The following is a 26,163-nucleotide window of genomic DNA, read 5'->3' on the forward strand; positions in this document are numbered from 1 at the left end:
TTTTAGTAGGTCGTATGGCAGTTTATGAGCAGGCAACAAACGAATCGTTAGGGCAAGATTGCTTCTCACATTCCTTATTGCACAATGTCAGCAAACTTTTGAAACAAAAACCTCCCTTTTGACTCAAGTTTGTGCAATTATGTTTTTATAAGGGACCATAGGCATCATTTAATTTGTTTTTGTTGCGTGAGCAGTCGGTATCTAAGTCTGGGAGTCAACAAGCGATAGGAGAGCAATTCGTCAGCGGATTCGCAGAACTACTGCATGCTTTCTGGGTGGCTGAGATTCTGAGAGCGAGAGTTCTAAGAAAAGCTTTGGTAATTACCTTCAGCCTAGTGCTTGTGTTTCGGCTGTCTTTCACTCATTGCTACGCTGACACATAACAAAATGACTTAACTCAGCAAATATTAATGTGTCATCAAAGGCATGTATACAAAATGTGTGAATAAGCCCATTCATGTATCTGTGCGTGGGTGTGGGGCGTGAAATTTAGGCTGTAGCCATCTGGCTTGATGCCAGTGTAACAGGATCTGCATCTCAGTCCCTTAACCCTGCGCCTTTTCCAGTACAGCGCTACCCTCCTCCTTTTGTAAGATGCAAAATCTCGGCCTTAGAAACCGACAAGGAGAGACAAGGAGAGAGAGACAAGGACTTGAATCAGACCAAAGTACTACTGGTGAACATCCACATCCATTCCATTCACATTCACATTATGGATTAGTCAGTGGTGTAAAAAACATTATCCTTATTCAGAAGGCATTTATTACTATGTGGGCAAGTCTGAACATCTCTATGACTCATGGCCACACCTGTGTTTTAATTCATCACTGTGGTCACATTGTTGTGGCCAAGTTAGACTTGTGTTGCTTGTGTGTATATAGTGTGTGCATGTTAGGTTTGTGTGGTTGTTGACTATGTCAGTTGTGCACCTGTGGGTACGTGTGTTCATTATTGCAGGTACGGGGGTTATAAGAGGGTCTCACAGGTGAATGTGGGCTTGGAATTAGGGTTAGGGAAGCCACATCGTTTTTCAATCGTAGCTGTGTGCGGGTGGTTGTCTGGATGGGGTAGGGTGGTTGTCTGGATAGGGTAGGGTGGTTGTCTGGATAGGGTAGGGTGGTTGTCTGGATAGGGTAGGCTGGTTGTCTGGATAGGGTAGGGTGGTTGTCTGGATAGGGTAGGGTGGTTGTCTGGATAGGGTAGGGTGGTTGTCTGGATAGGGTAGGGTGGTTGTCTGGATAGGGTAGGCTGGTTGTCTGGATAGGGTAGGCTTGTTGTCTGGATAGGGTAGGCTGGTTGTCTGGATAGGGTAGGGTGGTTGTCTGGATAGGGTAGGCTGGTCTTCTAAACCTAGCCCGTAGGAACAGTCCTTTTTGTAAAGTATGTTTTTATCCTGTTTATAAATAAAGTGTTAAACTTGGACGTGATGGCGGACCTCATCATTCTCCCCAGAGCGAGTTGGAAATGACTTCAAATTCCCTCCACTGGCATTCATTTCATAGTTGGATTGCCAGTACACAAGTTGAAAAACGATGTGGCTTCCCTAACCCTAATTCCAACCCCACCCTCACCTGTGAGACCCTCTTATAACCCCCGTACCTGCGATAATGAACACACGTACCCACAGGTGCACAACTGACGTAATAGTCAACAATCACACAAACCTAACACGCACACACTATATACACACACAAGCAGCACAAGTCTAACTTGGCCACAACACACATAATAATTTGTCCTGCCTTGTTATCTGTCTAAACTATAGCAATGATTCATTCCTGACCTGTTGGTGATGTCACATTGTGTGCTCACGTACTGCAGCCCATGAACGTTCTCCTCGACCCATTGCTGGATGAGTGCCGGGTGCCGTGGGTCTACCTCCAAGTACACACGCCTGAAAGGAATATCACGCTTCACATACTATTTCACAATCTCAATATAATCATTTTTTATTATTATTGACTGGAGAAAATATTATGAAAATATGTTGTTGTTTTTTTTTTTACAGTTTTGAGCCCCTGCACTCTTGTGGACAGTTGTGTGCAGATTTTTGGCTACACACACACACACACACACACACACACACACACACACACGTCAATGGTAACCTCAACTGTCATGTACAAAGTTAAAACCTCACCCATGGGTTGACAGGACTTTAGGAGCTATAGCTAATATGTGTCGGATCACCTGCATCCCATCTCTCCCCCCATCCAGGGCAGCGTGATCCTCAAACCTGAGGGCAGTTAATGGTCCTAACCGTCAGGCTTCTCCATCCACACAATTCACACTCTGAGATGTAACTGACATAGACCACAAATGTGTAACCATTACCTAAGGATTTCCGGTTCAAGTGATGTCATATCCTCTGAGAACACATAAGGCGGATTGCTGATCAAAGCTGAGACCGGCCTGCACAGGTTTACGACTGCATCTGCATCTGCAACAGCATTCACTCTCAGTAAGTATCATCATCAGTCATTGTTCCTCTGTCCAACAACCAAACCACTTATTCTACAGTACTGGCCTTGCATGGTCAATTCTCGTTGTTTTGATTGAACTCACCCTTCATAACATCCATATGATAAACCTCAAGTCTACCACTTAGGCCCAAACTGTAACATACAAAAAACATAATAATCCACAATATGTCAACACTTGATCATTTGTTCTATTATCTTAGTTATAATTGACAGTTGGATAAGTGGATACAAAACTCCACGTATTATGTAAATGTTTCCCAGAGTTTCGTGGAGAGATAAGGTCAAATGTATTCATGTTGTGTCAAGGATGTGTTCACCATTACCAGTGTGCGTTCTCTCGCGTCAAGCTCACTGCATCCTGGCTTTGATCCAAAGCAAATGCTCTGACCTGATAAAGAGGGTTATGGTCAAGGTGAACTTCAGTAAAACAATATCACAAGATCAATGCAGCAACAAGTGGGTCAACAAATCACCTGCGGAAGGCTCTTCAGTAGACTAAGGGAAATTGCTCCAGAACCACAACCCACTTCGAGGCACCGATAGCCAGCCTTCACACTGACTCCAGTCATATGGCCCTTCTGGAAATCTGCAAGTACCAGGCCAACCAGCTCCTGCAAAAGTACAGTCCCCATAAAACTGGTCATGTCTGCGAATGCTTATGAACATTTAGGTTTAACAACATATTTGTCCTTATCTGAAGTGTCTGAATGATCTCCTTTACCTCAGTTTCCGGTCTAGGGATGAATACAGGGGGCCTCATCTTCAATGTCAGATCTCTGAAGTCCCATTCTTCAATTACATACTGTACGGGCATTCTGAAACAAAACCCAATTACTATGCAATCACACAATATAAAAACCTGTAACATACATCCATGAAAAATGATAGTGCATGACAACCTCTACATGTACCTAGTAAGTCGTTTCTGGCAGAGATCCCATATCTGTGCTGTTTGTTCTTGTGTCAGTAACTTGCCCAGCCTGTCCTTTCCAAGGCTCTCTAGCTTTAATTAGCAAGGAAGTAACAGGGTCAGGTAGCCCCTGGAAATTATGTCATTTATTATGCCCTCAAATGTAGTGGTTGAAGCATGAAAGCTATAAAGCATTATGTACTCCAGCTCCAGAGTAAGCAGCACTCACGGTTTTAGCACCAAGCAGATGTGAAATGATGTGCTGGCTAGAGTGCTCTGGCTCCGACACATCTCTCTGTTCAAACGTCTTGGTCCATAAATCCACAGCTTGGAGCACAGTGAGTCTATTGGCTTTTGGTAAGGCTGGGACACTGCCATTTTCTGTAAGACAGGTACACAGTCCCTGAAGAAAAGAGGGGTGAAATATTCTGGGTCAAGAGCTGAGTACTTGTTAGTTTTACAGATGTAAACAGCCATGATGCTTTAAAACCCACACGGCAATTAATTTGAAGCTCGTATAGAACCGTACTACCATTTGGTATTTACCTTAAACCAGCTCGGTTTGCTGTCAAAACGTCTACAAACATAGTTCAACGGACCTCTAATCCACATGACCTTTGCATAAGTTTAGCAAAATGTTAAACAAATATTATAGGTGTTCACTGCGCGTCTCGAGTCACAAGTTTATCTTTTTTGTTAGTTCATATGGGGCATGCTTGAGCGACATTACCGCTTCAGAGCGAATGCTTTTCTTCTTCAACTTTGACTGCAGGATCGCATCCAACTTCAATGTTGCCACCTACTGTGCAGGAGTGTGTGGCCAGTCACTGCCTACTTACATACCCAGGCAGAGAGCTGTGCGAGCTCAAGCTTTCCTCACATGTCACATTTTCAGAATAAAGGTTGGTTCAATTATTTCAACATAAGAGTAGAGTATAAACATGCAAGTATAAATACAAATGTATACAATAGATGCTTTAAATGGATTCATATACAAATTACAAATGTTCTAAAAAGTGAAGCATTCTAGCCTCACATAATGTATCTGATGTATACTCCCCTATGAGTACCGTGTCTATTGCGCAGACATTTGTTGTTGTAGTAGGGTGTTGCAGAACGAGACCATATTTTGATTCTTGGGCGCTATCGAGCTAGCTGTATAGCATCCAACTACATACACATCAACACAGCTACATTATGTTTGTCTTGATAAGTACAGATAGATAGGTAGTTGCCTGCGAAATGTAGCAATTGTGTTCATAATAAGATTAAGAATCACAAAAACTTCGTCGGAAAGCAAACTCGCATGATATCCTGTTGGCAAGTTCTCATGTCTCTCATGTTATGATAACTGGAAAATAAGTCTCAAGAGATGGCTGCTGTAAAACGTGTGTGCTAGCCTGTTAAGCTAGCTAGCTAACGTGTATGGACAACGATTATTAACTTAATATAGGTAGATTTACCTCTACTACAGTCTATGACAGTGATTGTCAGTGAGAGCGGTGGCTGTACACAGATATACACCACAAGTTTAAGCAGGTTATCTGTCCTGTAAAAAAGAGGTCATGAGAATGACCAGTAGAATTGAGTGCATATTTTTCAGCGAGTTTCATCCTACTCTGGGTCCAAAGATTACCTATCAGGTATGTACACTACACACCATACTGAAACATTACAAACAAGTCCATTGTGGTCAGTCTGCTATATCATCCAATGACTTGATTTTACTGCAGGTTCCAGAGGATTACATCTCACGTGAGCTCTTTGACACAGTGCAAGTGTACATCATTACCAAACCAGAACTTCAAAACAAACTCATTACTGTGTATGTAATTTTTTTACATCTGTTTCTTTTAACTCAGGTTGCCAGACTTACTGTATGTTTTTGTTGCTAACCCTCTATTGTGCTTCTCTGTTATTGCAATGTAGAACGGCCATGGAGAAGAAGTTGATTGGTTGTCCGGTGTGCATCGAGCATAAAAAGTATAGCCGCAATGCTCTTCTCTTCAACCTAGGGCTCGTGTGCGATGCACAAACCAAGACGTGTGCCCTTGAACCAATTGTCAAGAAGCTGTCTGCTTATCTTACAACTCTGGAGGTATAGTGAGAATGAACCCTCAAACTGTCGTATTTTTATGATAATCATAATAAGGTCATAACAACATCTCTTTGGCCATGCAGCTGGAAAGTGGATTTATATCCAACGAGGAGAGCAAACAAAAACTTCTACCAATAATGTCAACCTTGTTGGAAGAACTCAATGCCACAGGAGCCTGCACTTTACCAATTGGTTGGTGTTTGTTTCTACACAGATAGACCAAACAATCGAAGATCCAATGTCAGTCTCTCGTTCATCCACTGCCCTTTCCCCCTGAAACAGACGAGTCGAACACCATCCACCTGAAGCTGATCGAGCAACGCAGGGACCCTCTGATTGTGCAGGAGTATGACGTGCCGGTCTTCACCCAGTGCAAAGACCACTTCATCAAATCCCAGTGGGATCTCACCACTCAACAGGTAACTCCGATAAGCAGATGGATGACAACAGCCAGATACGGCACAGTCCTTCATGCGTACGATTAAATAACTGGGTCATGCGCTCTCATTAGATGACTTCCAAAGTCTCTTCACATTGTGAAACGAATACTGGATTCAGCATTTTTCAGCAAAGACGTGTTGAACACAGATTATATGCTGGAAAAGGTTTGATATGACAGATCTTTTGTTGTAATGTTTTACAGATTCTGGCCTATATTGATGGCTTCAGGCATATCCAGAAAATCTCAGCCGAGGCAGATGTCGAACTTAATCTTGTCCGCATCGCTGTACAGAACCTGTTGTGAGTTCATTAGTTGTGTGTAAAGTAAGTATTGTTAGCACTGTCCTGGAATTCCAACAAGGACACTGAGTTTTTGTTTTTTCACAGGTATTATGGTGTTGTGACTCTGGTGTCCATCTTCCAGGTATTCAAACACTCAGCAACTTTATCACTTCTGTCTGCTCTACTCTCTGCCTGCCTGTCAGTCAGTGGGTCAGTCAGTTTGTGTGACTAGTGTGATCTATCTCCCCAGTATTCCAACGTGTACTGCACAACTCCTAAGGTCCAAAGCCTCATCGACGACAAGACCCTTCAAGAAGAATGTCTGTCCTATGTGACAAAGCAAGGTCAGTCACTTCAATGTGTGGCCACTTGAATAAAAGAGTTGGACAGCTTCTTCAACATCTGTTTGAATGTCATGGTCAGGTCAGAAGAGGGCCTGTTTGAGGGATGTGTTCCAGCTCTACTGTGGCCTCACCCCGGGAACCACAGTCCGTGATCTGTGTTCCCGTTACTCCCAGCAACTGCAGAAAGTCGATGAGAGGCGAGTCATCGTTCATCCCACAGACACTATTCCTGATCCATACTCTGTGTGTGTGCATTCTGGGTTTGTTATGAGACGTATTCAGAGGAGATGATGTCATGCGGTTTCCCTCAGGAGACTGATTCAGTTTGGGCTGATGAAGGCCCTCATCCGCAGGCTACAGAAGTACCCAGTGAAGGTGATCCGTGACGAGAGGAGCCGTCCACCTCGCCTGTACACTGGCTGCCACAGTTACGACGAAATCTGCTGCAAAACGGGTATGTCCGAAGGTGTCTGCAAGAATACCTAGTATTTAATAGTTTGTTGTCGTCGCGAGTGCTTCATAAGGATGAATGTACTTTTAGATATAATTTCAAGGTCTTTCATGCCATTATTTTGTCCTGTCTAGGGATGAGCTACAGAGAGCTGGATGAGCGTCTGGAGAATGACCCTAACATCATTGTTTGCTGGAAGTGATACACAAAGTGGAACAAGCTTCTCTGTTGTCGTTACATGTGATATATGTAAATATACGATTGAAAAACATGTATTTAAAACATACACATCACAACAGTAATGACAAACGTTTCTTTGTCAAATGTGTATACAGATGTCAAAATAAAAGTGAATTGTGCCATTCATCTTATTTCCAAAGGCTTTTTACAATAAGCAAAGGGGCGTTGTTATGCCCCCTTCTGGTTATAAAACCAGCAAGTGTTTACCGTTACTATGACAACTATAAGACTTCTGCTTCACTGTGTCCCCACTTTTTAGCAAAGCAATTCTGCAATTTTGTAGCCAACTATTTTTTAGACATGGAAACGTCGGTTCTTTTGTATGGGGAGGCAGAGGGATATGTTCAAAGTCTGGACATTTGTACTATCAAGGAGATTGGCTCTTCTAGGTAAGTTTAATAACTAACAGGCTAGCCTAGCTCTAAGCATTGGTTGTGCTTGTTGGTAAGTACTGTACAGACTGTACAGTACTGGTACAGTAGTGTACTGTACTGTAGATAGTTTAACATAACTGACTAGAGATATCTTGTTTAGCTTGTTAGTTACTGTAGTTGTTACTGTACTGTAACTCCTCAAGCTAGACTACTGTAGCAGCACATTACAATCGGATGCATAGCTTATGATAATACAAAAATAGGAGAATATAAATCTTGATGTTACACACATCATTTTGTCTCTAGTAGTTTTAGCTACCAAAAGATTTAAAATCGAGTGTCTTTTTATTCACAGGTGGTTTAAACAGCATGACTATTTAGAGAAGCTCAACATGCAGGCTATTCTGAACGCATCGGCCGCACAAGAGGAGTTCATCAAGGAGCTACTTGTGTCACATGGGAAGGTCCGATTCCAACAGTAGTTAACTTGCTTGCTAATATTTTTAACGTTTGACCCCAAAAAAATTATGTCTTGGGAGGGGAGGGGTTTGTAAAATGTATTTGTCTTCTTACCCTGCAGATTCCCATTCTGGTCCATGAAATGATTCTGGTAGAGATTTGGAAGCAAAACGTCTTTCCCATTCTTTGTCAACTTCAGGATTTTAACCCTAAGAGCACATTCCCTCTTTACATGGTGGTGAGTTGTAGTTTGGAATTAGTTTCAGTACTGCTAGTGATCACACTCACTGGCATCTACTGTTCATTTAGTTTGAACCCAAAGCGCAACATCTTTGTTTGTGCTGCCTCCTCTTGCCAGATTCACCATGAGGCCACAATCATAAATCTGCTGGAAACTGTCATGTTTCATAAGGTGAGGAATGAGATTTGAACCATGGGCATTAATGTGACATAATCAGAGAAATCACAATTCCCAATAGTGTTACGATGAAATGACATATTTTGCATTGTTTAGGAAATTATATGTGAGTAGATTAATATTACACATCCAGACCACAGTCCTAAAGTACATTTGTCCGAAACTATTTTGCTTAAGACATGACATAGCAAATCTATCAAATTATAGATATATCTTGTTTCATTTGACATGTTTTGCCATTTTTATGCTTGATTGGACAATGACAGTATGAGATAGATAGAAAAGGCAAGTGAGAGAGAGAGGACTGCATACAGAAAATGGCCTGAACTTCATTTGAACATGGGGCACTGTGTTTAGATATATAGAAAGTATAAATACTGAATGTCTTAACTGAAACTTTCTTGCGATGACTCATAGTTGACTGTAAACAAGGTGTCAAAAACATGTCTGACAAATGTTCTGTGGGTTTCTGTGGTAACAGGATTCCTGTGAAGCAGCAGATGATTCTCTCCATGACCTGGTGGATTACTGTCACAGGAAACTGACCCTGCTGGTGGGTAGAGCCTCCAGGGGTGACAGCCTGACCCTGGACAAACAGACAGACGTATCCTCTTTGAAGGTACAGTAAACTATGAACAGGTATTGTAAACTAACTTGACAGTACACTTTTCTGAATTTCTGCGTATAAAGGAAATAACTCTGTAACTATTTATTTTATATTTCTTTTTTTCTTAAGCATTGACAATTTACTTTGATTGGAATTGGAGGATACCCATTTTTTCTTTCTTTCCAGGAATTGCAGGAACAAAATACAGCACTGGAGTTTGAAATCTCCCTCAAGGCGCTGTCCGTACTGCGCTACATCACTGACCATGCAAACAGGTACGGCATGAGGTTCCCCTTTCTGTGAAGTTTGGAAATCAGATATTCTTTGGGGAAAGTGGGAACTTCCACTTTGAGACTCACCTTGATGTGGGTGACCTCACAGTCCTATATTTCACCTACAGAAGCCTTTATGCTCACGGACGTGCTGCTAATACACTTCCTGTAGAGCCACAGTATCTATTTCATGTGTTTTCTCTATTTTGCAGTATCAGTGTGATCAACAGGATGCTGTGCACCCATAATCTGCCCTGTCTGCTGGTACAAATGGTCGAGCACAGCCCTTGGAGTCGTTACACTTCAGGTATGTCTCACAACCTACTACTGTCAAGCATACCATAAAGTGATCAAACTAAGCCAGAAACGCCTCTCACATCATAAGCCACCATGTACAAGCCTCCTCCTCAAGCACTCCCTCCGATACTCCCTATCCCTTTTTGTGCCATCAGGAAACACTGAAAAGTACATTGATGGAAAATGGCAGAAGATTCCACCCCAAGACCATCTCAAGATGTCAAAGCTGGACGGACAGGTCTGGATTGCTCTTTACAACCTGTTGTTGAAGGAAGACTGTCAGAGGAAATATGACTTTAACAACTTCAACAAGAACCAGCTCCTTAAGGTATTGTGTTTAGTGCCGCCACTTTCCAGACCCTTTAGTGTCACCCATGGGTTTCAAAAGTCACTATTTGGCAGTTGTGTACTGTAGTATGACACTTGTATGATAGTATAAGCCAGTGGAATACAGCCATCCCTCTGATGAGCGATTGCATTCACATCCTTGCTGTCAGCCTTTGAACTTCGACTCAGGAAGCATGTGCAGTGCCAGATCATTGTTCTTTGGCAAATGATCTGATCTCAGCACTGATACAAAGACGGGGAGGTATCCAGCCGGTGTTTTGACTGAGCAGTTTCCTCTCAGTGATATTTCCATAAATCTCTTTCTTTCTCGACTGTGAGGAGTCTTGAAACGTGCATGCTCAACGTTGCATGGCTCTTGTGTTTTAGCCCATCACAAAGATATGATCACATTGTCCTTGTGCTCACTGAGGGATTGGACCCTACTTCCTGATTTGATTCCAAATGTAAATGTCATAAAACTTAAAGTAGTCACAAACTGTTCCGTCATGTTTGTTCTGCAGCTCCGAGGTTTTCTCACTGAAGTTTTGATCGACCAGCTGCCCAACTTGGTGGAGCTCCAGCGATTCCTGGGCCATCTGGGAGTCACAGACCCTGCTCCTCCTAAAAGAGACTTAGTACTGGAACAGGTGAAGATCCCAAACACAAACATACACACAAACACATACATATGTACAAACAAATGGTTCGCCACGTACCAAATAACTCTTGTACATCTAAAGATTGTGAAATTACCTTGCAGACCAATCAAATAAAATGTGCAGCAGTGATAGAGGGCAAAAACTCCTGGTACTCTACACACACACACACACCCACACGCACGCACGGTGATGTATAAATAGCGAAATATTCCATGCTGTATTCTTTCATACATGTTTAGATTGCTGAGATGTGGAACAACATTATGCGTGACAATTCTGGGAAGTGGAAAGCCATTGCCAAGTATCAGGTGAAGGAAACATTCAACCCCTCGGAGAGTGTCTTGAGACAGCAAGCACAAAGGTACGGGCTGCCATTAGGCCAAACTTAAAGGAAGGGAAGAGCATGGAGCGGGCCAGTCCAAACGCAAATGACCAAATCTGGTCTCAATACAGCTACATTCTGGACAGGATTTGTGCAGTAATAGTTCCTTTCTCTTAGTGAACACGGATATAATCCCTTTATCGGCTAGGTTGGCCCAGACGTATAATCTAGATGTCATGGAGAATATGCTCCTGGACAAGCCCAAATGTGGGTCCTGTGGGAAGGAGGCTACGAAGAGATGCTCGCGTTGCCAGGGAGAATGGTACTGCCACAGGTAGGACAGATATTACAGTGTTGATCTGGAGGCCTAGTGTAGGTACAGTTAAAGCTTGCGTGCTTCTTAAGTTGCAACAACAAGCAATAGCATATTGTAACATTTTAGAACTGGAAGATAAGAAGCATTAATATACCATGGCCCACTCTCTGGTGTTGCGTCTGTGACGTCTATGATGATCAGATCTTCCTGCCCCTCCTCAGAGAGTGCCAGGTGAAGCACTGGCCCAAACACAATGTCGCCTGCCAGCTCATGGCTGAGGGCTCAGAGAAGCTGCAGCGGGACCTGGACATCCAACCCTTAGACTGAGGCCTGGGTATAAGTAGGAGAAAGAATGAGAGGTCAGAGTACCAGTCTGCACATGCCCTCCAGAGTGGGACTTCAATGCTGAGTTTTTTGTGATTATCAGGATTGTTTGGTAACCTTATAAAGCTGACGGGGTTCTGGACTGCTTATTAAATTTGGTTTGTTTTCGGTCTCTGGATGAATTGTAACTGCCACTTTCTTTTGAATGCACATCTATGCAAACAGTTTTTTTGTCATGCTTACTAATACTCAAACTTGTTACGGTAATTTATAGAAGTACATTTTTTGAAAAGCCATTCTGAGAAAAAGCATAAATACCTTAGCTGTCAAATTGAGTTTACATTGCTTTGATCTCAGATTTGAACACTGTGGGAATGTGTCCACTCCTCCACCAAATGAAATTGCTATGGTGATCTCCTGTATGGTGTGTTTGTCTTTTTGCACAAGATCCCTGTTGTGAAATAAACAAGATGATTTTGATCTACTATGATTCATTTGTAGTGTACCGGCTTGGTCACAATATGTGGTTAGAGATAATAAAATACCATAAACAGCTGCAAATTGACATACAGCGTTGAGTTAAATACCTACAGATACAGGGGCTTATGTCCGTAAGTAAGAGTTGGGGGATTTTGTTACACTGACACCCACTCCTTCACAGGACCAGACTCAGAGGCACCCCCTACGTGAAAAAATGCCGGATGTTAACAGTAGCCTATAGGCTGCTCTTCTCACTTTCTTTTTGCTGTTCAGTTTTAATGTCGATTTCCTAATTCATGAGGTGAGTGACAGAGTTAGGATACAGCATTTACTGTACGTACGCAGCATATTTTTTGGAACAATAGTGTTTCTGCTGTGTAGATAGCTGATGTATTGTTTCCAGAGATGAACGCTATACTGCACACCTCCGTTACCCGTTATAATGTCACTGGAAAGTTATTGGGTTAGATAGAGGAACTTAAGACGGGATGCGGCATCGGCAGTGGCAGGGATTGTAATACCCCATTTTGGTAAGTTATCTTCTCTACAGCATTTTACACTGGCCTAACTGTAGGTGAATTTTATGTGAAGTTTCACTTGCTTTTTTTCAAATTGGTTTCAATGTTGCTCTCAACTCCTGGTTTTATACGTCAATGTACTACGTAAAAATGATAAGGAAACATTTCTTGAAAACAAACGATATCGTTGCTTTTTGTTGAAGAAACGTAGCCTATTCGGTAAACACTGTTGTACACCGTTTGATTTAGGACGCGCTTCATAACGTGTATCACTAGGACAACGAGAGAGCTGTGCATTGGTAGGCCGGGCTATAAATAATGGTAAAGCATGTCCCACAGAGGATATGCAGGATTTTTGTGTCCAATGCAGAGAAAAACTATGTTCGTAGCAACACAAGAGGGAAGTAAACGACCGGCTGTCCTCACATTGAAATCGTATGATATCCAATATCCCACAAGTGAACCACCAGATAAAACGTAATTTGTGTACAATTTTGTAGAGTTAAGCCGCGTCCTTCATGAGCAACAACATACAGTAGGCTACTAAGAAGTCTATTATCGAAAGAAAATCCCTTGACCCTAAATCTGTTGCTTGCAGGTGGGATGACTTGTAAAAGATGAGAGAACTTGGGGCCTAAACGTCAGCATGTCTTGGGGGGAGTTTATTGAGCTCCGTGAGCTGAGACTGAACAGTGACAAGATACAGCTTACTAGCTCTGAGGTGCCCTGCTCACCTCCTCGACTGGAAAGGACCAACGCCCTGCGAATAAGCCCAGGGAAGGTTCCGGAGCTGCTCAGCCGAGTGGGCATCATCAGACTGCTGGGGGATAGCAGTGACCCACGACTCATAGAGGAGAGGGGAGAGGGACATGACTTCCAGCCCTGCAGCAACACTCAGCCCACCTGGTGTGACCTGTGTGGGGACTTCATTTGGGGCCTCTACAAACAGAGCCTGCGCTGTGCCAGTGAGTTCACGAGTTCAGGATCCGTGTAGTCCAATGTCCAGTCAGTGTCCTGTGTGTTGGGACAAAAATGTGTGTACATGTGTTTTTACATGTTAAAAAATGTGGAAAGGAGAGAGCAGCAGGAGACAGGGGATGGACTTCGGATTTAGTGGAACGTTAAACCATGAAATATAGTCTGGTCTAAGATGGGGTTTATACATTGCCTACATGTTCATTTCGGCATGCCAAGCCATAACTTGGGCTCATTGTTTCTCACAGAATTAAATGGGCTTGTTGTGAGAGCGTTTCTATTCATTGGACTCTGTATTCATTAGTCCTGAAAAGGCTTTGATTAGGAGTTTATGTAAAGGGGAACATTATCATTCCCAGCACCACAGAATCAGCTGAGAACTGCTTGCTTGGAGATCCCCAACAGTGTTACTCGTCAGCACTTGACTGAAACAGACACTGTTTCAGCAGTTTGCTGAAACCGAGCCTTGGGAACAAACTATCCAGACTGGTACAGCACACCAAAATCAGTGACCAATTCATTTGTACCGGTTTTCAACATTCTTCATGAGATCAAATTTCATACACCCGCCTGACTCAAGCTGCCCATGTGTATCTAGTTTATTCTTACATCCCCGCTCAGACTTCACCAGTGAAATACAAAAAGTACATATGTACTGCATATAAACATCCAGGATCTCAGATTGCATATGATCCACTCTGTATTTCTGTCTGCCTGCCTCTAAGCTCTGCCTTTCTTCAGTAAAATAATTCCTGTTTCTTAAACCTGTAGTGATTGTCTATGGCCAGTGGAGGACAGCAGACATTTATAATTTGTTCCCAAAATTGGCTCTCGCTTAATCATCAGTTGTAATAATCCATTGTCCTTCCAGTGTGTCATCCCATACCAGCCCTGACATCACACATTTGTACATGATTTACTACAATATTTCTTCTTCTTACAGATTGCAGATTCATATGTCACTACCGATGTCGAGCCCTTATCCAGTTAGACTGCAGCCTGAACCACGGTACCATAGTCGACCAAACAAGTGTTGTGGAGCTTATTGAAACAGATACAAATGTGGTAAGAGCCTCATGATTTTATTAATGTGTTTTGTTTCCAGGCTTCTGATTGAAACTTCTATTTAACTTCTATAGCCGATATAGAGGAAATACAGTTTTTCTCCATTGCTTTGGCTCATTTCACGCAACAGAAATGACATTCTTAAAGCAACACATGCAAACCTCCAAACCGCTGGGCACTTGTTCACAACAGGTTGGAATTTGTCATTCCTTTAATAAAATTGCAATTGTATTAGCACATCCTTGTAAATGACAAGTGCAATTGAAACACATTTCAAATGATTTAGCACATCTTTGAAATAGTTAGTTATAATTGCCTTCAATTAAGCCAACTATCAATTGAAAATATCTTGATTGTCTAAACTGACTGTTGTTTCTCAGTCAAGTGGTTGTTCTCTGCAAAACATATTAGCATAATTTCCTTGTGTACATCATCACCTGCACAATAGTTCACTCCACTGTCAAAATCTTTCAGGCACATAATACCATGAAAAACATAATGGTATATACTGTAATATGGATCTCTTGGATCATCTGCTTACAGTCATTGTCAGGTGCAACCAGAACTTTACTAAACAAGGGGACACATATGATCACCAATCACACAGTGAGTTTAGTTAGCTGACAGGAGCAATGCAGCAGTATAAATGCTTCCATCAAATATATAGAGCTTGTCCCAGGCCAGCTTGGGGGAAACATCACTGTTTGTGCTGCCATTTCAGAGAATGGCGTAGTCACCCACATTCCCAGTCTTGGCCCATACAATACCCAGACACTCCTGGTGTCCTTGGACCGCCTGCACTCCGATCTTATCCCTCTACATGAGAGGGGTTTGGTAGGGCCTCACTGTCTTACATTTGTCATTGTGTGGGACAATGTAAGCTTCCACCGTCGCCCACTCATCAGGGTTCACTGCCCATCAAAGAATGCTGATGGTACTCATATCACCTGACTCCTCATTCCTTAAGTCCTATCCAGGAGTTTTTTTTCTGCATGGAGGTGGAGGGTTTATGAGCATCGGGCTCAAAACCAGAGCTCCCTGCTCCAGACAATGGATGCTGCTTGTGATGATGTCACTGCAGATCAGTGTAGGGGATTGTTGAAGCATGCACAATGATTCTTCCCCTGTTGCATCGCAAGGGAGAACATCAGATGTGATGTCGATGAAATCTGAGGCCAGACAGATAGGAGCGCGAGGATGAGCAGGAGAGTGAGGACGACAACTAGTGAAACTCCAGCTTTGCTTTACTTTCTTACTGTATGTGTTTCCTTCTTGCCATGAAATGCACCCTCTGCAACCCTGACTAGGAAGGGGTCACATGCCTGAAAAGTACCATGGTTACTCATACTAGTCCCTTCAGTGTACAATAGGAATCATTTGATGCTGGGATATACAGAACAGACAATAGAGGAGGTGCATTTCATGCCAGGTTTACTGTAATGCACCCCCTGCTAACTCTGACTAGGAAAGTGTCACTTGCCTGAAACTTACTGTGGTTACTCATACTACTAGTGTAGGTTATACATAATGTTAGTTTTGATGTGCTTATTGTATGACAGTATATTGTTCTGTACACATTTCCTGTACAGTAACAATGATGTATGACAATTACAGTAACAATTTCCATGGCAGTGTAAGTGCACTATGTGATGTGAAACCTTGTAGGCTACTCTTGAATTACTGTAATCTATTTTCTGTTTGATACACATTTACATTTTACATGTATTCATTTAGCTTTTATCCAAAGCGACTTCCAAGAGAGAGCTTTACAAAAGTGCATAGGTCAATGATCCTAAACAACGAGATAACATTGCGGTTAGCCAAAACATGAAGCATACATTACAGTATTGTTGCTTGCTTTTCTACAGGTACACTCTTGCACTTTTGAGGTTCATGTTGTTTAGTTGTAACTTGTTTGGCTACATGCTCTTATGGTTCTTGTCTTTGGCACTTACTGTATTTGGGTTTTTCACAATGTATGCTTCATGTTTTGGCTACCCGAAATGTTTTGGGCTATCGCGTTGTTATGATCAGTGACCTATGCACTCTTGTAAGGCTCTCTTGGAAGTCGCTTTGGATAAAAGAATCTGCTAAATGAATACATGTAAATGTAGATTGAGACACATTGTATTCTGGAAAGAAAACATCTACTACAGTAACTGTAGCACAGTGCACATAAGAGGTATTTCTAAGGTTCACTGCCATACTGACAAAACATCTAAACATTTTGACCTGCAGTGTTTACACAATAGAAAAGGGACTTTTCATTTTGGGGGCACTGATTATTTGGATGAGAAAAAGATTTAGTTTTGACTGATAAGTCGTCTGTTTTAGGAAAGAGATGACCCTTTGCAGGTGTTCTATGGTGTTTTGCTGAACCATCTGGGTTATTTTGGCAAATGTATTTAAAGGTTTGAGAATGTTCTCTTTTTTCTCGAGAGATGAGCCAAAGCAATCAAGAAGGAACTTTTCATTTTGGGGGCACTGACTATTTATTTGAGAAAATGATTTGGTTTAGAAGCATGAGTTAACTGTTTTGGGTTAGATATGACCTTTTGAAGGTGATTTATTTAGTTGTGCTGAACCATATAGGCTATTTTGCTAAATGCACATGGAGCTTTGAGAATCTAATTTCTGTTTCAAGAATTGAGCCAAAGCAATGGAGAAAAACTGTATGGTAATATATTAATAACAGTGTTTCCACCACGGTATTAGAAATAGGGCTGTACAAAATTTTAGGCCGTCTATCAGCCGTGCATGTCGGTGAATAGCACGGACATATACGCTTCACAGCGCAGTTGAGGTTGCGTGCGTACGTCCTTTAGAACTGACTTAAGTGGTATAACTTACAGTATAACTGTTGTCAGTTTATGTAAGCCTGTTATTGTATTAGTCTATAGCTCTTGCAAATTTAAATTAAGTTAACTGGTGATTTTTGTTGGTTGTATTCTTCCCCTGCTAGAGAATGCACGTCTGTTGATAGCGATTGCTGCCGTTGCTCACGTTTGTATTTTAAGTGCATTATTATGCTGAAGTAGTTTTAATTAATAAATAGTGGGTATATAGTTATTATTTGCGACAGAATGCTTAGCCTATCAAGATCAAATGAAGCAGACAGTGTAGGCTACATGCTTCCGAGTGGCCTATACTGTATCTTAATCGATAGGCTAGGCCACTGACCATTTACAATAAGTTGTTACGTAAATTATGAATTGGAAGCATTTATACCATTTACAACATACTTTATGAGTGTAAGGTATCTTAAAGTAGTCTAACTTTATTTCTTTAGGGCAAAAAAAAAAAACCCTGAGGAAACACTGAATAAATGTATAATATATTTGGTAAGTCCATTTATTGGAGTCTGTGAGCTTCTTAGATACCTATTCTTTTATCCTATTTGAAACCTCTATTCTGATTCATTTTTTGTATGGCTTTGCTGCACTGATTGGTGCCTGTCCTCCATACAAAGTAGGATATCACGTGACTTTCCTCGTATTACTTTTTTCTCGTTCTCACGTTAGGCTATGTGGGGGATGATGTCATTGAGGAAGGAATTTTCCCTCAGTGGCCAATCATGGCAAGATGCACCGGTTTTGTATATTTTCTAAACTCACCAACGGCCTGGGTGGGGCGTCACGGGGGAGGAAGAGAGGGACTTGGGCGGAGGCTCTATTGCATCCTGTTCTCTAGTTCTGAAAGCTTACTTGTGTGCTGAAACGTGGTCAGTCAGAACAGGAAACGAATACGAAAAAACTAACTTACTTACTTGAATAGCAACGTTTTTGAAATAGCGAGCTGTGTTCAACTTTCTACGATCTTATTTATAGCGGAGTCTGAATGAATTGAAGCCATACGCTACTAAAAACAAACTGTCAAAGTTTTACAGTGTAAAAGGAGTCGCAAATTCTTACATTGAAACTTTTGTATCGGTTACGATGATGAAAGACGCCAAGAGCGGTTCAAGTAAAACACCATCTTTCGAGATGACGTGGGGCAGTTCTACCAGCAGCGGTTATTGCAGTGAAGATGACTCCGATTCTGAGTTCGAGCAGTACTTCACCGCTCGAACATCGTTCGTTCGCAAACCCAAGAAAGAAAAGGTGAGAAAATAGCCTAACTGATCTTCCAACTGTTACGATTCCATTAAAAGTCCAATGTTATCTAGCCTGTATGATGAGTTCATTGACTGCAAAGCACAACAGCTTGCAGTCCAGCATAATCAAAGGTGGACAAGTACTTGTGTAATCTCTTGTATTCAATAATCGATTAATTATATGAGTTGAATGAGTATATTGTTGCCTCATACACAGTGAAAGGCAAGAGGCTAGGGACGGGAGATATGCCATTGGTTGTCCTCTGCTAGAAGGCCACAACAAGGAAGGCCACATCAATAAGTTAGCTAATGTTTACAGACTAATTTAATAACCAAGTTTAGCAACACCTTCCACCTACCATATCTGTTTATAACTTGTCTATTAGGTTGATGTTAGTCACGCTGTGGCTTCCACACACTTAGGCCACAATTAGGTTAATGTGTGACAGAATGACTGGTGCAGAGGATATATCATGTAGATCATGTAAACATGGATAGAAACTTCCATCTTCCTACAGTGTCTTAGTCACACTTATTGAGCAATGGAGACAAAAAACGACTTGATTACTCATACACTCAAGTTAATATTTTTGTCAGCAACCAGTCTGTTAATGCTTAATGACTGTAATCTGAAAATAGAATTTAAACAAGTTGGCTCTCATGTTGTGATTTCCTATTAACTGCTTAACAGCAGGCCATTAACTGAACAGCCTTCCTATTGATCTTTGGGAATTAGTTTATTGATTTAATCTCACATCCTGACATTGATTAATGTGGGTGGCATCAATGCAGAGTAGCTTGGGCCAGTTCATTTTTTTTAGATTATTCACCCCGACTGGAAATCATACAGGACTGTCAACCAGAACGCTTTGGTTGTATTTGTTTTAATTGCAGTCTGATACATGGATCTAAGTATATGTGTTACTTGTGTTATGAGTAGGAAGACTGTCGCTGATGTCATGTTTAAGACGAGGGGTGTGTTAGTGGGGAGGTCGTGCTGATCATGGCAACATTCAGAGGGATTTATAGTTACAGGATTGATCGGTGTATTGGATCCTTCAACAATGCTAAGGCTTTTTTTACAGGACGTAGATGGATTAGTTGACGCAGGACCAATGCATCTGTGCGTCACAATTCTACTGAACGATATTAGCAAGTGACGATTTACCAGGAAGTGCATAGTTGTGGTTGCTGTGTCAAAGGTTATAAGTGTAACAGGCCAACAGATGCTTGAGGCCACATGTGCATGTCTGAGAGATGGTTGGGCCTGTGTGAGGCAGCTGACTATATACAGGATATGCCTGTAAAACAGAGGAAGGCTTTGTGTCTGACTCTGTAAGGGGGGGGCTAGAGAGGGGGGCAGCTATTTTTACATGAACGCAGAGTTTCAGAATGCTGCCCAAAGCCATAGACATCACAAACAGCTGCAATCTCCGCTTGGCGCCTCCTTCTCCAGAGAAGGGCGGAGTTAAGGGATTGGATTGGATAGAACTTACATCACCGTGCTCTGCTACGTTGACAGGAAGTTTGGAATCTGATGCAACAAGGAATAACTTTGTGAGGAGTGGCGCTCACAGGAAGTGAACACTATGAATGTCATGAAACTCTCAGCTTCAAAAGCTAATGTTTTTCACATGGGTTTCACAAGGGAAAGCAACATATTTTAATTTTAAAAAGTGATAAAAGTCCTTTTTAAACCCTTTTATGGTAAAGCTATTTTTAGTTCAAAAGTCCTTTTGGATTATTGCATGTGTTTTCTCTTTATTCAGTCAATTAGGGGTCAGCAGAGCCTCTGCCCAGATTCTGCTCTCCCAGCCTGACCCCTGTGAACTCAGCTCCACACAACTAATGAAATGTCCTCGGGTCTCACCCCGGGGTCACGTCTTCCAGTTCCCATTAGGTGGATGTCTCACCCCAGCGTCTGCGATCACATTTTAGTGTCTTAAAGTATGCAATGCTAGATCTATGATTGTGTACATCATTGTTCTTCTACATTTCATGACTGTGAATGGAACATGGTGGGATTCATGTTCGTCTTGATTTTTAATGGAAGGATTTTCGGAACAGTCAGTGAATACTCTATTCTGACACCATGTGGCAGAGCATTATTCAACCAACCTTGCAACTCAGTCTAACCTGTTAGTTACGTTTAATTAGAGAGCAAACTGAAAACCACTTGATGTAGTGAATACACTGATTTGTTTGTTGTATTTTGCTGGCCAGGATGAAAAGATTGAATGGGGGAAGCAAGAGCCGTCAGTCACAGAAATTCAGCAGAAGGTGAAAGAGTACAATGCTCAAATCAACAGCAATCTGTTCATGAATATGGTGAGTGTGAACAAGAATAACCTAGAAACCTTACCTCATTATCAAATCACACCATCAAAAAGCAACAATATCAAACGCAGCAATTAATAGGATGTATTGAATCCTAATCATATATTGTTTGTCCTCAACAGAACAAGGATGGGTCCTACAACGGCTTCATAAAAGTCCAGTTCAAGCTGATTCGACCAGTGTCCGTTCCGCCACCCAGGAAGGGCACTGCGACACAGGATGCTGGGGGCAAGAGACCTGGTGGGGTTAAACGCCGTACTTCCTTCTATCTCCCCAAGGACACGTCCAAACACCTGCACATCAGCTCCCGCACACGGGCTCGCGAGGTCATTGAAGCCCTGTTGAAGAAGTTCACTGTGGTGGACAACCCTGGGAAGTTTGCTCTGTTTGAACGCAGTGAGCGCAACGACCAGGGTAAGCATAGACTATTAGCTCTGCTTCTGTTGTAATGGGATTATTTGACTTGGGATAGGATTCTTTGAACATTTGAAAATGTAAAAGCGGCTTGAGTAATGAGGCTGCTTTCTGTTGTATCTCTCAGTTTATTTGCGTAAGCTGCCTGACGATGAGCGCCCACTCCACTTGCGTCTGTGTGCCGGTCCCAATGAGAAGGTCCTCAGCTTGGTGTTGAAGGAGAATGAGACCGGAGAGGTCAATGTAAGTATGAGCACTTATTTTGGAGGAATAATCATTCCTGGGCCTCCTCAAGGAAAATGGGGTCTGGCCTTGCAAGACCATGAGTAATTCTCACATCAGCTTGGTGATATTTTTTCCTGTTCAGTGGGATGCCTTCTCAATGCCTGAGCTGAAGAACTTCCTGCGCATGCTGCAGCGTGAAGAGGAGGAGCATGTTAAGCAGATAGTGCAACGCTATGCCCTTGCTCGCACCAGGATGCAGGAGGCTCTGGCTGGCTCCACCCCTGGCTGACATAACAGCACTCAGGGGGGGGATTATGTGCCCGTCTTGACTTGACTGAGGTGGCAAGTCATCCCTGCATACGACGATCCCAGAGAAGACGACTCCAAACCTCCCTGAAGGGAGGAGAGTGAAAGAGTGAGAGAGAGAGGACGCAAGAGAACGACAGAACAAGCGCGAGCGTGTGAGAGAATGAAAGAGATGAGAAGTGCCTTACACCTGGAGAGAGAGAGAGTGTTTTGCCTGAGAGAGAATGAGAATTGAGAGCATGTGAGAATGTGGTTGTTGGGAGCCTGGCTTTGTCCAGTAAAGCCTTCCATGATGGGGGACTAATCTGACAATCCTGTGTCCTTGACCTATAAAGTTCTTTTGTATGCTATTCTCACTGGTGCTAAGGTCTGGAAATTCCAGTATTTGTCACAATCAGAATAACAATGAAAAAGCATTTGAGCTATTTAGCTCCTTGAGATCATTCTGATTAGATAAACAGTTTAATTATTTCCAGACCCAGCCCATAATTTCCAGCAATTTTTTTTTTGACAAGTTATCCATTCATTGGATCCCAAATGTTACTTCATTCACTTGACATCCACATTTGATGGGTGTGATTCCTTTGGTTTCTCTGTATGAGTCTGGATGATTCTTGGACATTATTTTAGAATTAGGAATGTCTAGCAGAGGACAAGTTAAGATAACTATGTTTAATATATTTGACATTCCTTTTGAAATCATTGTTCAACTGGAAGCTGATCAAATTGTTGTTTTGTTCTTGTTTATGTCTGTCTGTTCATTATATTTGTAAAACCAGTTGGCATTTATCATGTTTGTGTTGTTTTCAGTGTTTGTAGTGTTTCTTTATTGTTTCTTTCTTGTGGATAACAGCTGCGTAAGGCAGTGTTTGTATTCACTTTCAGATACTCTACTGTAGAAGGCAAAGAGGAAAAGACCACTTTAACAACTTTGTATGCATCTGGATTTCACTGTTACCTTTACAAAAATAAATATCAGTTCTTACCTTATAAGCAACTGTTGTCATAATTTATACTCCAATAGTTTGGATTTATGGAGAACCTAAGTATTCAAATGACACACAAACTAAATAATGTTCTACTTTTAAAATGTGAGAATAAGTCACATTACTACTACTAATAACACGTTTTTCATAGTATTGCTTCACAGTAAATCATACTTTCCTGCATTTTATAATACAACATTATATTGCCTAATAACCAATTATTTGATATAATCAAAATGCCTCCTCTCCTGTTGAGGCCCTATGAGATGGTGCCTTAACCTCTGAACTTCACCAACCATATGACGTTTTTATGATCCAAGTGAGCCGATTCACCAGACTCTTATGAAGGGAGTGAATTGCAATTTATTGTTAAATCATTATTACTAGACAGATAGATGTTTGCCGAATATACTTGATTTACATGTCACTGTTAATACATTTAAATACATAGTTAATATTGTGTTTTAAATATGAATCTTTAGATTAGCTCGTAATGTGGTTTGGGTTACTGATTTGCCCGCCGGCCTGTAAATCAATTGAAGTACTTAAAAATGAAGACTACCGCCCGTTCGGGCTACACAAAGCAACAAAACAAATTTCCCTATGACTCTCTCAAGGTCAGCTGATCATTCCCCTTCGACGCCAAATCAGACCTAGCCAGCTCGAGTCACGTCAGCTAAACAGTTAATATACAACCGTTCGCTAGCGTCTGATGTGGGTGTCGTCTCTACTGCCTTGGGTTTTGGGTCGAAATACAACGCTACCTTAATGCTAACGTTACACATATGAGGAATAACCTACACATGGATGCTGACACTGGGAAAATATTAGCGTTGATTAGATGAGGATGACAACAACACAGTACTGTATGTGAATTTTTCTCCTTAACCTAAATACTGTAGTCCCACTCCCAACCAGGACACTTGTTTACATACTACAGTACTGTAACTAGATAGCATAACATGATGACATTAAGCAGAATGGCGAGTTATACTCTATCTAGCTAGTATCTACCAGCTTGATTTGATCAGATAAGCAGCAACAGAAGTGATGTAGCTGGAAAGCTAGCTAATGTATAGACTACATCATTGAATGGTTAACGTTGGCAATGCACTTAGCTCTATTTAATTCAGAAGTCCATAACGTCTATGACCTTACTGTTGTGTGTACAGTAGCTAGCTAGCCATCTTGCAAGAATTTTGTTGAAATAGGAAAGGATGGCTTAGCAAACTAGCTAGCCACTAAGCTAGCTAGTTGGCAGCTGTCTTATCAGTACCACAGAAAAAGTAGCCGCTACTAGCGCTAGTGCTAGCTAGAATATTCGTCTACGATGGTTCTAATTAGCTAGCTTGCTCTCTCATCATGTACTTTATTTTATGTAACACCCGATTGTGGGTTGTTAGTTACCAGGTAACAACTATAGCTCTGTGTCACGCTTATTGCACACTCAAAACATTCATCATAACTTGTGTTGTTTGTGCAGTGTTTTTCAGAATCTAACGCGTTTAAATAACAGACGGGCTGGCCAGCTTATCAACTCATTGTCCGAAGAGCTTTTATGTCAAAGAGGTGATGACCAATCTCTGAAGATGGGAGGAAGTGGATCCAAAGCCAAAGGTGTTTGGCCCTTTGCAGCTTCTGGAGCTGGAGGTGACTCCGCGAGTGAGGGTAACGAGCAGTCTGTGGCCCCGCTGAAAACTTCCAGGAAAGCCACACCATTCGTTTTCACAAGAAGGAGGTGAATTTTAAAAATTTCAAATGAACTATTACATTTGCTACTGACTTGACCTTGGTATGTTTTAACCTTTTGTTTTATGATGATAGTTCTCTATACTTTGATGAGGATGGAGATCTGGCTCATGAATTCTACGAGGAGACAGTGGTGACAAAAAATGGTCGGAAAAGATCCAAACTCAAAAGGATTCAGAAGAACCTCATACCTCAGGTAAGCTAATTCATTCATGCATACCCTTGCCTCAGGTTCATGTTTGGAAATATTTCATTTGTGGCTTCATTTGCTGATCATTATTAGGCTACTTACTTATTATTGTTGACTTCATTCATGTTCTTGTGTGTGTTTGCAGGGAATTGTGAAGTTAGACCATCCCCGTATCCATGTAGATTTCCCTGTCATCCTCTGTGAGGTGTGAATATCACAAGACTGGTCTAATGTGAAAAGAACCCGTCACAGTCTGCTTAGCTTGACACCCGATCCCTCTTGAAGCAAGCCCCACAGTCATCCCAGGTTCCACCCTGAGCACTGGCTCCGAACACTAGTTGTCCTGAGAAGATGGGGAGGATGTCCATCAACACCCTGGAGCTTTGACTCGTCGGCTAAAGCTGTGGACATAATCAGAACTGAGGCGGAATTAGATGCTGTGATGCAAGATAACTTAAGAGTATCACTTCTGCCTTCTGTGACATATGTTGAGAAGTGTGTTTGCGTTTGTCAATGTGTGCGTTTGAGAAAGAAAGCCAGAGAGGTAGCTCAAGATTAGCAAAGGTTTAAGAATTCTGTATATATGACCATGTTTGTGTTGTAATATCATCATATTGAAGTCTGCCTCTTTCATTGGAGCTCAGACCTGCACTAGTGAACCTTTGATGTAAATAACTTCTGAGTTGGAAATACTTGAATAAATGATTTACGAAGCTAAATTATTTCAGACTATCCTTTTTCCTGATTAAAGTGGCTCAAGCTTGGATAGACTAGGATGGATAGAAAGGTATACATGAATGACATTATATATTTTTTCGTGTCTATAGGACCCAACATCTCTTACAATTACCCTACAATGTGTATATAAACAAGCTGTTTTAATGGAACTCCAAAGTCCCTTTCTTGAGCATGTTGGTGCAATTCATACATTTGACAAGAGGTGGCATCAACCTACAGTATTTCATTTTGTTGAGTAGACCTTACATTTAATTCATTTTCCTGAGAGAATTATTACAAGCCATGTAATATTTCATGGTTTGCCTGAATACAATTTAACTTTAGTTCTAGAGGGAATCGCTCTGATGCACCTGATTACCTACTTTAGTACACAAAATGAAAACAGTTCATAACAGAATTATGTAAACCACCTATCTGATAGAGTGATTCCTGAATGGGAAAGATTGATGTATGTTTCAACAGA

General features: G+C 41.7%; 5 protein-coding genes across 6 annotated transcripts; 4 read left to right on the forward strand and 1 right to left on the reverse strand.

Moving 5' to 3' along the window:
- Positions 1-139: 139 nt before the first annotated feature.
- Positions 140-4,336, reverse strand: hemk1 (HemK methyltransferase family member 1). Its single transcript, XM_084704144.1, has 11 exons — positions 3,940-4,336; positions 3,623-3,796; positions 3,395-3,486; positions 3,205-3,298; positions 2,957-3,094; positions 2,807-2,871; positions 2,566-2,615; positions 2,335-2,440; positions 2,141-2,236; positions 1,784-1,894; positions 140-609 (listed from the first exon to the last, which is right to left on the reverse strand). The coding sequence occupies exons 1-11, from the start codon at positions 4,003-4,005 to the stop codon at positions 546-548; spliced, it is 1,056 nt and encodes a 351-aa protein (XP_084560270.1). The 5' UTR covers positions 4,006-4,336; the 3' UTR covers positions 140-545.
- A 26-nt stretch (positions 4,337-4,362) lies between these two features.
- Positions 4,363-7,375, forward strand: nprl2 (NPR2 like, GATOR1 complex subunit). The gene is made up of 11 exons (XM_084704141.1): positions 4,363-5,036; positions 5,127-5,218; positions 5,323-5,491; positions 5,575-5,683; positions 5,774-5,910; positions 6,135-6,232; positions 6,320-6,356; positions 6,465-6,558; positions 6,638-6,755; positions 6,870-7,012; positions 7,144-7,375. The coding sequence occupies exons 1-11, from the start codon at positions 4,959-4,961 to the stop codon at positions 7,209-7,211; spliced, it is 1,143 nt and encodes a 380-aa protein (XP_084560267.1). The 5' UTR covers positions 4,363-4,958; the 3' UTR covers positions 7,212-7,375.
- zmynd10 (zinc finger, MYND-type containing 10) lies at positions 7,280-12,104 on the forward strand. Its single transcript, XM_084704139.1, has 12 exons — positions 7,280-7,638; positions 7,979-8,087; positions 8,204-8,320; positions 8,441-8,494; positions 8,982-9,119; positions 9,294-9,382; positions 9,592-9,686; positions 9,832-10,004; positions 10,525-10,650; positions 10,902-11,023; positions 11,193-11,318; positions 11,522-12,104. The coding sequence occupies exons 1-12, from the start codon at positions 7,280-7,282 to the stop codon at positions 11,625-11,627; spliced, it is 1,614 nt and encodes a 537-aa protein (XP_084560265.1). The 3' UTR covers positions 11,628-12,104.
- A 257-nt stretch (positions 12,105-12,361) lies between these two features.
- Positions 12,362-23,030, forward strand: LOC146273299 (ras association domain-containing protein 1-like). 2 transcript variants are annotated; one of them, XM_084706032.1, is made up of 7 exons: positions 12,362-12,634; positions 13,221-13,587; positions 14,541-14,662; positions 20,979-21,083; positions 21,215-21,506; positions 21,634-21,749; positions 21,874-23,030. In XM_084706032.1, exons 2-7 carry the CDS (start codon positions 13,269-13,271, stop codon positions 22,018-22,020), a joined length of 1,101 nt encoding a protein of 366 aa, XP_084562158.1. In that variant the 5' UTR covers positions 12,362-12,634; positions 13,221-13,268; the 3' UTR covers positions 22,021-23,030. The 2 variants fall into 2 exon arrangements, with proteins under 2 accessions (XP_084562158.1, XP_084562159.1); XM_084706033.1 differs by lacking the exon at positions 12,362-12,634 and adding an exon at positions 12,954-13,099.
- Positions 23,031-23,675: 645 nt separating this feature from the next.
- tusc2a (tumor suppressor 2, mitochondrial calcium regulator a) lies at positions 23,676-25,681 on the forward strand. The gene is made up of 4 exons (XM_084705212.1): positions 23,676-23,889; positions 24,507-24,761; positions 24,848-24,968; positions 25,108-25,681. The coding sequence occupies exons 2-4, from the start codon at positions 24,613-24,615 to the stop codon at positions 25,171-25,173; spliced, it is 336 nt and encodes a 111-aa protein (XP_084561338.1). The 5' UTR covers positions 23,676-23,889; positions 24,507-24,612; the 3' UTR covers positions 25,174-25,681.
- The last annotated feature ends 482 nt before the right edge of the window (positions 25,682-26,163 follow it).

This window comes from Hypomesus nipponensis, chromosome 9, assembly GCF_054491055.1.
Source record: "Hypomesus nipponensis isolate SF chromosome 9, ASM5449105v1, whole genome shotgun sequence".
NCBI classification, from domain to species: Eukaryota; Metazoa; Chordata; class Actinopteri; order Osmeriformes; family Osmeridae; genus Hypomesus; species Hypomesus nipponensis.

Bases quoted from the DNA above. Each gene is read 5' to 3' on its own strand.
- nprl2 (XM_084704141.1), top strand. From the start codon at position 4,959: ATGAGAATGACCAGTAGAATTGAGTGCATATTTTTCAGCGAGTTTCAT. The intron at 6,233-6,319 runs GTGAGTTCATTA...GTTTTTTCACAG, and splicing joins ATCGCTGTACAGAACCTGTT to GTATTATGGTGTTGTGACTC. The intron at 6,756-6,869 runs GCGAGTCATCGT...GGTTTCCCTCAG, and splicing joins CTGCAGAAAGTCGATGAGAG to GAGACTGATTCAGTTTGGGC.
- tusc2a (XM_084705212.1), top strand. From the start codon at position 24,613: ATGGGAGGAAGTGGATCCAAAGCCAAAGGTGTTTGGCCCTTTGCAGCT. The intron at 24,762-24,847 runs GTGAATTTTAAA...TTATGATGATAG, and splicing joins TTCGTTTTCACAAGAAGGAG to TTCTCTATACTTTGATGAGG. The intron at 24,969-25,107 runs GTAAGCTAATTC...GTGTGTTTGCAG, and splicing joins AGAAGAACCTCATACCTCAG to GGAATTGTGAAGTTAGACCA.
- LOC146273299 (XM_084706032.1), top strand. From the start codon at position 13,269: ATGTCTTGGGGGGAGTTTATTGAGCTCCGTGAGCTGAGACTGAACAGT. The intron at 21,507-21,633 runs GTAAGCATAGAC...TGTATCTCTCAG, and splicing joins CAGTGAGCGCAACGACCAGG to TTTATTTGCGTAAGCTGCCT. The intron at 21,750-21,873 runs GTAAGTATGAGC...TTTCCTGTTCAG, and splicing joins ATGAGACCGGAGAGGTCAAT to TGGGATGCCTTCTCAATGCC.
- hemk1 (XM_084704144.1), bottom strand. From the start codon at position 4,005: ATGTGGATTAGAGGTCCGTTGAACTATGTTTGTAGACGTTTTGACAGC. The intron at 3,299-3,394 runs GTACATGTAGAG...GTTTTGTTTCAG, and splicing joins TGCCAGAAACGACTTACTAG to AATGCCCGTACAGTATGTAA. The intron at 2,237-2,334 runs GTAATGGTTACA...AACTGCCCTCAG, and splicing joins CTTGAACCGGAAATCCTTAG to GTTTGAGGATCACGCTGCCC.
- zmynd10 (XM_084704139.1), top strand. From the start codon at position 7,280: ATGTATTTAAAACATACACATCACAACAGTAATGACAAACGTTTCTTT. The intron at 9,120-9,293 runs GTACAGTAAACT...CTTTCTTTCCAG, and splicing joins CAGACGTATCCTCTTTGAAG to GAATTGCAGGAACAAAATAC. The intron at 10,005-10,524 runs GTATTGTGTTTA...TTTGTTCTGCAG, and splicing joins ACAAGAACCAGCTCCTTAAG to CTCCGAGGTTTTCTCACTGA.